Raw genomic sequence first — 12,219 nt, forward strand, 5'->3', positions numbered from 1 at the left:
ACCATTTTATTAGTCTCCCCGCTACTTCCGGCCTTGTTAAGATCTGCCAGAGTGGTTGGTCTGTCTTAACTATTATGGTATGACTTTGAAAATAATGTCTGAGTCTTCGAGCAGTGATCACCAAGGTCAGAGCCAATTGTTCCAATTTTGGGTATCTTTTTTCGGCTGATTCAAAAACCTTGCTGACAAAGTATACTGGCTTTTATGCTTTCCCTGGTTCAAATACAAGAGCTAAAATTATAGCTTGGTCAGCAATAGATAAATATAAATAAAACAGCCTACCGAACTCTGATTTTTGTAGTATCTGGGGAGATGTTAACATGGCCTTTATTCTGTAAAAGATTTTTCGTAAGCCTCGGTCCACTCAAATTGTTTACCTTTTGATATGGTTTGAAAGAAATGATATGACCTATTTCCTATTGTTGGCAAGAACCGTGACAGAGCTGCAATTCTTCCAGTCAGTTTTGGAACTTCCTTCACAGTCCTCGGACTGGCCATGTTGAGGATGGCGGTGCATTTTTCGGGATTTGCCTCAATTCCTCTGGATGTTAACATGAAGCCTAAAAATTTTCCTCCTTGTATGCCAAAGGTGCACTTTTCGAGATTAAGTTTCATATTGTATGCTCGGACTTGGTGGAAGACCTCGGTCAGATCATTGCAGTGGGAGTCTTCTGCTGTGGTCTTGATCACCATGTCGTCGACATACACCTCCATATTTTGTCCAATCTATTGACTAAAGACTTTGTCCATTAGGCGTTGATATGTTGCACCTGCATTTTTAAGGCCAAAAGGCATTATTCTATAACAAAAATTGCCAAATTCTGTTATAAAGGCTGTCTTATGCTGGTCCTCTGGATGCATTAGAATTTGGTTATACCCAGAATATGCATCCATGAAGCTCAAACATTTGAAGCCTGAAGCGTTGTCCACTAATTTGTCAATACAAGGAAACGGGTATGCATTTTTAGGACATGCTTTATTGAGAATAGTAAAGTCGACGCACATGCGCCATTTACCTGTGCTTTTTCATACCATGACGACGTTTGATAACCATGTTGGGAACCATGCTTCTTTAATAAAACCTGCTGCTAGTAGCTTTGTTGTTTCCTCAAGGGATGCTTGCCTCCTTTCTGTTCTGAGGTTGCGCTTTTTCTGTGCGATGGGTTTGATCGATGGATCTACAGCAAGTTCGTGGCAAATGATGCCGGGGTCTATTCCTGGCATGTCTGCCAGGGTCCACGCCAAGAGATCGGCGTTGTCTTGTAGAATTTGTATTAGCCGAGATCTTTCCTGTCCTGAAAGTGCACTACCAATGTATGTGAATTTGTTAGGGTTATCATAAAATGTTACCTTTTCTAGTTCGTCCTTGGTTGTGGTCTTTCTTGACAGTCTTCCCTGGGTCCAACTCGTTAAGGAGAGGGAGCTCATCCGAAGAATAAACGGCTCAAAGAGCTATGGGAATCCAAACGTGTGCTCTCACTCCTTGCTCCAATTCTTGGCCGTTCACCCTTATTATAGAAGAGTGAAGCTTCCTAGGCTTGAAACCTTGATTAACACATGGTTTTTTTTTCTTCCAAGATTAGAATCAGCAGCGGCGTTCACAGAGGTAAGAGAGAGCAGAAGTAGTGACATGCAACTATACCTTTCTCTCTCAACTTTTTTCTTCAAGAATCTTGAATCTAGGTCGTTCGTCTTTACTTTGGCCCCAAGTTTGTTTCTTGACTATTGATTCAAAGCAAAGCACCATCGACTTCAATTTCTTCATAGTTTCCGGTTCGGTGCTTGTAGCCTAGTTGATTTCTTCAACGTTCCTTGATGAAGTACAAATGGAGAAATCTCATTTTTGTGATTCTCTGTTCGGTTGAGATCTTCTCTCTTGTTGTAGCCCATTTTCTTTTCTTTTTTCTTGCTTCAGAGATGATGTGATGTTAAAGAAAGAGAAGAGAGAGAAGAGAGAATTGTTAGTTCGGTGGATGTGAGAATGAATTCAAATGAATTGAAGTTCAAGTTTCAGAAGTGTAAGTTTTGGTTATGAATCACCAAATCAGGCTTGGTTTGGGCCAATGTGTTTTTATTCTTTTATTTTGCTAAGGGTCTATTTTTGTTTGAGATGAGAAGCATTTGAGGTAGAGGCAGATGAACATTGGACATTGAGTGTGTGTATTTGGGCCAAATTCAGTTGGGGCTTAACTTCATGTTTCTTGGGCCAATTTCAACTTAGTTTAATTTCTACACACTAAACCAAACAACATTATACAAAAAATTGATAATTAACCCAATAATATTTAGTCATCATCTTAATCATGATTTAGTTCACTAAACTCAACAATATATATTTTATATTGATAACTAGATTAATTTTAGTGTACACAGTATTTTTGCAAAATAATACGAGACTCAGGGAGTTCCCATCTTGCTGCTTAGTAGGACTGAAACAAGCACATGGACGAAACTCAACAACTACTAGGGGATGGAGAGGAATGTTGTAAGTTGTAACTGGATTCTTCAATTTCTGAGTTAGAAGTCAAATATGTGTTATGATAAATGGCCTAAGCAAGATATAACTTGTTCTTACCGTCTATTATATTTGTTCTGCAGTTCTTATTTCTTTTTTATCTTTCGTTGGAATGTCTCCTTGAGCTTGTCATTTGATGAAGTAGGAGTTTCGGATTAGCGATTTAATTTTTCCCACGCACCTTAGTATGTATTAAACTCGATATTTTATTGTTGATGACAACACAAGGTATCGTTAGCATAGCATGATCTCTCACAACATCAGTAGTTGTTCGTTCATTTGTCACTTTCATGTGACATTTGCTAAGTACCTAGTCTACTCCGAAAAAGGAGTGCTTAAAAATGAATCGTCGTTCTTTCTTTTGTCCCTGAATTGCACACTATTTCTTACAAAATGGGAAAAAAAAAAGCCTTTAGGGATGGATGCGCTTGTGTCAGCCGCGTAGGCAAACACTATACAAGTATATTCAATATTGGTTTTCTTTTCTTTCCCTCTGCTCAAGCTGAAACTATAGTTGACAACATACATATATACATATACATATATATATGCGGAAAACAAGGAGTAAGATTAACGTTCATCACATGCTAATTCATTTCATCAACGTAAGAGCAAAACAGTGATTTCTGATCCTCCACATGCACTGCAATAGGCTAAACTAATGCGCAATGCCGTGTGATCTGTTTTGTCTTCCGTTGGCATAAATTAAACATGTCTTCTGTGTTTGCATTTATCTATCGTCGTAATCGCCAGTAGCCAAATGCACATTTCTATTCCGGTGTATGTTCTGTCTTTTCTCCGCAACGCATGCCCTTTTATCCGCATGTATATATGTATACCCTATAATCGGGGTTCATTGAAATCAATCATCAGTCATCTGAATTTTGCTTACTGATTGCAAGAGTGAAGTATATCAGCAACATTGTTCCCATGCTTGACCTGTTTTTGTTCCACAGCATCACCAATTAGAGCAAATCAAAAGACAGAGAGTAATAAGATGACAAAGGATAAGTGTACTTACAAGGTAGCCAAGAACAGGAGTACCCTTCTAGGGTCAAGGGCCCACAAAGAAGAGCGTCGGAAACTATTTCTACGAGTAAGAGATTTGGCACTTTCGGCAGCGGTGGTGCCGGTGGGTGTTACAGGAATCTGATGATGGATGTGTGGGTTGATGGAATGATCGATGGACCCTACTCCCAGTAGTGCGGCCTTTTCGGGCGTGCATGACCCACCAACTGCTGCACACAACTTCAATCATCAATTCCACCCATCATACCAATACAAAGAAAAAAAAACTATACATATACAATACAATACAAGTGGTAAAAGGGAATTTGTTATAGGTGAAAACTTAGGTACACTCGACTTCACATGAAGTTGATAACTAGGGCCGTTAGATGATTTCACTTATTTGACTAAATTTTTATCTAATAACTCTCAGCTATCAACTTCACATGAAGTCGATTGTAACTGAGTCTTCACCTTTGTTATATCTATTTCACAACTTGTGGCCCCAAGTCCCCAACCCCAAAAACTACCATTCCAATGTACTTGCACCAAACTAGGCATGTAAATGTAATGTAATCATTCACTTTCCCCTAACCAACTAGCTAGCCATGTAAATGTAATCATCCTTCTGCTATATATGTTTGACCCCGCAGTCGTAGGGTCCTCTTTCACTTTCACTTACAACCTATACATATATAACCGATAGATGTTTATCGTTCTATATGATGATGATGATAGAGACGGCGATTATAATAATCCAGCAAGGTGAGACCTTCAATCAGGGGCACCCCACACATGCACAGCTTGATAATAAAATATTTTTAATTAATTGAGACATAACAAATTAATGTATAGAGGAATGAAGGACAAGTTTATTTTGTCACCTCTGTGGTTGTGTTCTACTTTTACTGTCTTACATCTACAATGAACCATGGCCAGCTAATAATAATGCAAACAAACAAATGCGGTGATAATTACGTTATATTATAATAATTCTGTTCAGCTAAAACAAAAGAAACAATATAGGCGGATCGCATGGTCCCCCCTGGCTTATCAGATATTCATATAAAACAAAATATAATATAATTTACAAGGAATTACAAGAGTACCTTTTGGTGAGGATGTAGCAGTATCCTTATCATGAAGTGTTGCATTTCCATTCACCTTCCTCCCGCCCCCACGCTGAGATCCTTTCCTAGAAAGGCTCCTCTGCAACTTTTTTTTTTGAAGTTATTTTTTAAAATAAAATTTTATAAGACTAAAAGAGTTACACAGTTAAAATGGTTAAATTCGATAGCCTGCTGATGCTGTAATTTTAACCTTTCATAATCCATTCAAAATAAATGTTAAGGGCGAAATAATTGGTAGTACTAGCAATAATCTTGAGAAAGGCACTTGAACCAGTGGGCGCCAAAAAAAAAAAAAGAAAAAAGAAAAATCAATGGATATTGTCCTTTCAGTTCAGTGCATAATACTAATAATAAATTATAAATTAACGACAGTGGAAAATGGGAGCATGATTGCGAAGCTTATCATTAAGATTAATAAGTGCAATAGGCCAACAGCAATAATAATGCACGGAAAAAATAATAAAAAAAAAGTGAGGCTAGTAACTTTGAGCTTTGAGGAGTCTAAATTATGAATAAATTGGAGCAAGAGAAGAAAGAGAAGAGTAAATATGATTTAGGAAAGTAGAGGGAGAGGAGTACCGTGATTCTGGGATTATTATTAGGAGGAGGAGTGGTAGTGGTGGTGGTGGCGGCGGCAGTGGTGGTGGGGGAAGAGGAAGAGAAGGCATCGATGTGAATGACAAAGCTATCGGCAGCAAAGCGATCCAAATCCAGAGGCTGTGACAAATGGCAATGGAACAGTTACAAAATAAAGAATTAAAGAATTAAGAAAGCAAGGTAGCTAATTAAGAAGGATTCTTGCCAACTTAGGAGTTTCTGCTATTTCCATAGCGGGCATACACTCTAATTGACCTCCCAAGACTATGTATATTTCCCCAGTCCCAACCAGAAGAGAGAGACAGAGAGAGCGGCAAAGGCACACGACACAGTAGATTACAGATGCATTTTGTCTTTCCAAACTTTTATTTATATCATTTTGGAGTACGTCTTTTCCCTCTCGCCTTTTAATGTTAAATAATATTCTTCTCACGTGAATTTTAGTCTATCCATACACTTTCATCTTTTTCAACTAATTTCAATTAAATTTAGGTAAAAATTTAGCTGTCGTGAAATTGATAGTTGAAAGACATTAAATAATTTAATTGATTTGATTAAATTTTTATTTAACAATTTTCAGTTATTAATTTTACGTAAAGTTTACTGTAACTGAGTTTTTACCTTAATTTTATAGTGTATGTTTGGATTGTGGTATGTGAAATTAGAATTTAAATGAAAGTAATTTTATAGAATTAATTTTGAATAAAAATAAGTTTGTGCTAACATAATTTATGTTTGGCAATTTTATACCAAAATTAATTTTAATAAAATAAATATTATTTAGATAATATTAATTAAAATCACTTTTAGATAAATAATTACTAAAAAAGACATGATATTAAATTATAATATTATTTTTTATATATGTTTAATTTTTATATATTTTTTATATGTTTTTATATAGTATATTTTTAGTATTTTTATTATTTTTTTTAGTATGGTATAATTTTTTACTATTATCATTATTATTTGTGATTAATTTTTTTAATTTATTTTACCTAATAGGATCAATAAATTATATTATAAAAAGATAATAATAAATATAATGTACCAAAATTACAATTATAAAAATATATAATGTGAAACAAAAAATTAATAAAAATATAAATAATAAATAATAAAAAAAAGAGTTCATATAAAAAAAATAATAAAAATTTTATAAATAATGCAATAATATGTATAAAGAATAAACTTGGTAAAAGAAAAATAAATGTTGAATGTCAATGGCAAAAGTTGGCAGAAGCTAGAAATTGTTGCTTCTTTTAAACGAGATTTTGTTTACAAAAAATCATTTCTGCATTCATAGAGAGAAAAATTAGCCAAACAAAAAATTGAGTTTTCAAGAAATTGTAACGTGTTTTTTTTCTCCCAACATATTTGCCAAACACACCCATATTTTTTATTTTTAATTTATAAAAGATTATAGTATTAATATTTAATGTAAATTTTAAAATTAAATTATAACTTTTTAAAAAATTATTTAAGTACTTATAAAAAAATTAAAAAAATAACTTTTTTTTTAAAATAAAAGTTTTTTATTATTTTTTAGAGTAAAATATTGTTTTTGTCTTTAACGTTTGGAGTAAGTCTCAAAGTTGTCCCTAACATTTGGCTCAATGTTGTCCTGACGTTACGGATTCGTTAACAGGATTGACGGCGGGAGAAAATTGAAATGATTTTGAAACGTTAGGGATTTAAATAGAATGAAAATATTGGGGGATCAAAACGATATATAGAAATAAATTTTAATTTTATCTTTCAAAATATCAATTTTTTTACTGTATATAATATTCAATTATTTTTTAATCACATCTAAATAAATTACACTTAATCACACTACTTTCATTCTAAATAAATTTTTTTATATTTTTATATTAACTTATAACTTTAAGTGTAAAATTATAAAAAAAAAAATAAATTTATTTAGAGCGAAAGTAATATGATTAAGTGTAATTTACTTAGATGTGATTAAAAAATAATTGATATTATTGAAAAATAAAACTAAAATTTATTTCTATATATCGTTTTTGTCCTTAATGTTTTCGTCTTATTTAAGTCCCTAACGTTTTAAAATCGTTTCAATTTTGTTCCACCATCAATTCTGTTAACGGATCCCTAACAGCAAGACAACATTGAGTTAATTTTAAAACGTTAGAGACTTAAATAGGATGATTGAAATGTTTGGGACAACTTTAAAAATTATCCCAAACATTGAGAACAAAAATGATACTTTACTCTTTTTCTTAAAATAAATATTTTTAGAATTAAAAAATCAAATAAAAAATAACTAATTTATAAGTTACTTTTAATATAAATATTTATTATTTAAATTCTTTCTTCAAAAAACACCTTAAATATTGGTTAAAAACTCTCGTACAAATATTTTCACATAAAATTAATAGTTATAAATAGTTAAATAATAATTTAATTAAATATTTTAAATTATTTATCAAATTTTAACTAACAATTTTAAGTAAAGAAAATTGCACATAAATTTTGAAAAAAATTTGTCAACTCTCGTTTAGGTACATTTCGTTTTGTCTCTCAACGCTGCTTGCACATTTACCACTGGTTACTTTATCAATTATCAGTTTATCATTTTACAAATATTAATCCATCCATTTTTTTAATTTAATATATAATAAGAAGTTAATAACAGATATATCAAGTTGGGAAATATTTTTAGTCTTGAATTTAAATATTTTAAATATAAAAATATATTTTATAATATTCTTAATATATAGAAAAGATGATATTTTAGAAATTGAAAGAAAAGTTGCACACTCAAAATAAAGAATTTCCTTTATATATTTTATAGATAAATAATTTTATTTTAATTTATAATAAATATTTTGGATTAATTTTTTTTCCTTATAGAAAACAATCAGACTGATCTAATTTAAGCCCATATAATTAGATTACCTTAGTGAAATTTGTGTTTCGAAAGTACGTACATCCATAATTGTCGTGGGTGCTTGAGAGTTGAGACTTACGGCAAAACTAACAATTATACGTAGCGACGCGTATCCAATATTTTTTTTAAGGTTTAATTAATTTGTCAAATAGATATAATTTTATTAAATTTATAATTAAATTTTTATATTTTTTAATTAAATTTTTATATTATTTTTAATTTTATAATAAAATCTTTATCAGTATAAAAAATGTTAAAATTAATAAAATATTTTTTTAATTTAATTAAAAGTGAAAACTTAGGTGCAGTCGACTTCACGTGAAGTTGATACCTGAGAGCCATTAGATGATTTAACTAATTTGACTAAATTTTCATCTAATGGCTTTTGACTATCAACTTCACGTGAAATTGACTTCGTCTGACTTTTCACGTTAATTAAAAGTATGTACAATTAGAAAGAATACTTCGTTAATTTTAATATTTTTTATACAAAAGAATCTAATTACAAAATTAAAAATATTATAGGAATCTAATTAAAAAAAATTTACAAATTTTATAAAACGATAAAAATCAATACAATAATTAAATCAAATATAATACTTCAAAGTGGTGTTGGTATTATAAATTATTGGCTTCAAAGAGGTTGGAGAGAGCTAAAAAATTGCGGTAATCCTTTTAGAGAGATGAAGATGATAAAGCAAAATTATTTTATTTAATTTAATATTTATAATTTATATATTTAATCTTTATAATTATATATTTATTATATATAAAATTATTTATTTATTTTAACAATAAATAAGTAATATAAAATAAAAAAATTTTAATGCAAAAGAAAATAATTTTGAGTTATTTTATATTATTTTATTGTTTCTCAAATATTTTTAAAAAATTATTGGAGATATTTAGATTAGTAATGTTATATGATCAAGACATTTTGGTAACAAAATTCAACTAAATTAATTACATAGTTTATTAGTCACAACAAAAATCAATTTAAAAAGAAAAAGAAGATGCATAAGAAGAAGAAAAAAAAAGATTCGGTTAAATTTATTACAAAAATAATGTGTTCACCTAATATTATGATGTATTAAGAAGTAATTAGCAAATTAGATGTTATATTTTGATAAAAATATTATGTGTACGTCAAAATCAACTATTAAAATTAATTATTATATATTTATGTATATGAAGTTATGAACTATAAGAATTTGGTGAAAGACAAGGGCAAATTTAGTTGATAATCCCTTGCTAGTCCAAGACATAGTTAAGTGTTAGCTTTAATTTTGCAGGGCAGTTTATCACAAGAAAAAGTATTCTAATCCTTTATGTTATGTAAGCTTTTTATTTATGCAAGTTCACCAAACAATTCAATATGACACAGTTCAAGTTCCACCCAGAAAAGTGACATCATATTCATTCTCATCTGATTCCTAAGTTGCCGGCCACTACTATACGTAAATGCCTTTTTTTTCTATAAATCCTAAAGAATGAAGTACGCTTCGGGAGATGATATGTTGGGATAATAATAATCAGTATCAAAGCAAACTAAAATTGATCGATAGAGTAATGTTTTGATACACAAAGACAAAGGTCAGCAATTAAAGTGATCAGTGGTCTAAACAAAATTCCATTATTATTTCTTAGCTTGATTTCATTATCGTCTCTTTGTCCAACATATGTTCATCTCTTATAAGGTCTAGACTCTACATTGTACCATAATAATGATTATTGAACTTCGTGGCATCATGTATTTATTTGTCAACGTTGATTTTGATGTCCATGGCCATATATGTACTGGAATTTTATGTCTTTTTCATAACGTGCTGGGAGCTTCAAATAATTTACTTTTTTGGTAGAACTTCATCGAAATAATTTGATTAGTTTTCTTAAGTTCACCAATGTTAAAGGTATATAAGGTAGTTATTGTTTTTGGAGACAGGATACAAATATATAGACAACACATGTTTAAAAAGTGTTTGGAAGTAGATATATAGACACTAAATACATTATCTCCAAAATATTTTTTATATTTTTGTGTCTACTCTTTTACGAAGCACAATAATGAACACGGAATTTAAAAAAAATGGACACGGTCTTTTTTATAAATTTTGTTTTTTTTTGTCTATAGATATTTTTTATTATTCCACTATTACCCATTTTTATTGTTCTCAGAAAGGTATTTTCTTTTCTCTACTCAGTTCTCCTTCTTTCTCTTTTATAAAATAAAATAAATACCACTGTCTATGTAAAGGAGAGCTCCAAGCCCCCTCAAAGACGTAATCCATTTCACACTCTTCACTTCTTAGATCCATTCAATTCTAACTTGAACATCAGAGTGTCTTTTCAAGTACCACCCATTACTCCAGTCAGACAATTCGATCACTGTTTCAACCCACAAATTTCCGATCCATCTCACAACCCAAAAACCTCTAATACATACTCCATATTAATGAATTATCATTAATTAATAATTATTTAAATTTTATTTTTTTAAAATATAAAATTGATAATTATTAATTACAATTATTTTAAGTTAATTGATTAAATATTATTTACCTATATTTTACCATAATTGCCGAAGATTTCACATTAAAAATCTAATAACATGAATTTTTGTCATAAGGCATAACCGATTAAGGGTATCAATATCATATGAGATTCTTTCAAAAAACTTATACATGATAAAATACTATGGATTTAATGATATTAAACACTTATTTTTTTATTTTATAAAATTTTAAGTTTAAATTAAATGAGTAAGATTTAACTTCGATTAAGGGTATCATCTTAAGAATGTACAAAATCTTATCATTTTTTTTAATTTACATGCAATTGTTTTTATAAAAAAATTAATAATTAAAAATTATTTAATAATTTTTAATTATTAATTTTATATAAAAATAATTACATTTAAATTTTTGCCTTCTTTTTTATATTTTTGTCTTGGTGAAGGCCACGATTTCCACAAGAAAAGCTTCGCTCTCTCTCTTTTTTTTTCAAAGGCTCGGTGAATAAAATAAAAGATAAGATACAGTTGATGATTAATGTAATGGAAGTGATTAGGTGTCATAGTTAAAAATGATCCATGATTATATATGTACATGTGTATACATATAAATTACTCTTTATTTCTCTTCCTTTGATTCTCTTATGGCTTCGGCCCATTAAACCAAATGGAACAAGGCCAATTAAATCAAGGTGTTTGCTACCATACCTATAGAAAGTTACCTAATTTATTAAAAAGGAATAAATATTAGTATTTAATTTAAAAAATATAAAAATAAATAATTTTTAAATATTTAAAACTTACCATAAAAAATAACTTCGGTAAATTCGACACTAAATTTATAGGCATAGAAGAATTTGCCTTAAATTAAATAGAAAAGGATTAAAAATATAGTTATTGTTTATCCTAAACTAGGTGTCATACGTGTCATACTTTATATATATATTCTATCTTTGGCATTTTTTTTTAGCTTTATTTTCTTAATAGCATAAACCAAATAAAATAACTAAAGATAATAATAATAATAATAATTATAAAAATCAATTTAAATTTTATCTATTAAAATAAATAATTTAAACTAATAAAATAAGTCATAACTAAATTAAACTTTAATAATTATAAAATTTTATTTAATTATTTTTGTTAAAAAATAATTCTTTTAAAAATTATATCTCAATATAATATATTAGCTCATAAATAGCTAATTATTTAATTTTTCAAAATCCAGGGTCTTACATCCTACTCCACTTATAAAAATTTTTGTCTTCAAAAATTGTTTTAGATATAAAAAAGCCTCATGATCTTAATTACTTATAAAACAGGAAAGAGAGCATAACAGGATACAAAAATCTCAAAACAGGTTTGATGGGTTCGTGGTATAATAATATGGGTGGCGCTCACTCGCTCTTATTCTCTTAACAAATAAAAAATTTTACTGTACTCCAACTCGCATATCACTTCGTCTCAAATTCTCTTGAACATCCAACGTCATTCCCAACACTTATATCATATTAAGAATTTTTCAACTTCCATTCCTTTCGAATTC

At 29.5% G+C, this 12,219-nt stretch overlaps 1 protein-coding gene across 4 annotated transcripts; it reads right to left on the reverse strand.

Annotated features, from left to right (window-relative positions):
• Nucleotides 1-2,978: 2,978 nt before the first annotated feature.
• LOC130982472 (uncharacterized) lies at nucleotides 2,979-5,618 on the reverse strand. 4 transcript variants are annotated; one of them, XM_057906489.1, is made up of 5 exons: nucleotides 5,456-5,618; nucleotides 5,233-5,370; nucleotides 4,633-4,732; nucleotides 3,537-3,750; nucleotides 2,979-3,454 (listed from the first exon to the last, which is right to left on the reverse strand). In XM_057906489.1, exons 1-5 carry the CDS (start codon nucleotides 5,489-5,491, stop codon nucleotides 3,385-3,387), a joined length of 558 nt encoding a protein of 185 aa, XP_057762472.1. In that variant the 5' UTR covers nucleotides 5,492-5,618; the 3' UTR covers nucleotides 2,979-3,384. The 4 variants fall into 4 exon arrangements, with proteins under 4 accessions (XP_057762472.1, XP_057762471.1, XP_057762470.1 ...); XM_057906488.1 differs by having other exon boundaries at nucleotides 3,537-3,753; XM_057906487.1 differs by having other exon boundaries at nucleotides 4,633-4,738.
• Nucleotides 5,619-12,219: the final 6,601 nt, after the last annotated feature.

This window comes from Arachis stenosperma, chromosome 5, assembly GCF_014773155.1.
Source record: "Arachis stenosperma cultivar V10309 chromosome 5, arast.V10309.gnm1.PFL2, whole genome shotgun sequence".
Taxonomy (NCBI): domain Eukaryota; kingdom Viridiplantae; phylum Streptophyta; class Magnoliopsida; order Fabales; family Fabaceae; genus Arachis; species Arachis stenosperma.

Bases quoted from the DNA above. Each gene is read 5' to 3' on its own strand.
- LOC130982472 (XM_057906486.1), bottom strand. From the start codon at position 5,491: ATGCCCGCTATGGAAATAGCAGAAACTCCTAAGTTG. The intron at 5,371-5,455 runs GCAAGAATCCTT...CATTTGTCACAG, and splicing joins TAGCAGAAACTCCTAAGTTG to CCTCTGGATTTGGATCGCTT. The intron at 3,455-3,536 runs GTAAGTACACTT...GAACAAAAACAG, and splicing joins CTCCTGTTCTTGGCTACCTT to GTCAAGCATGGGAACAATGT.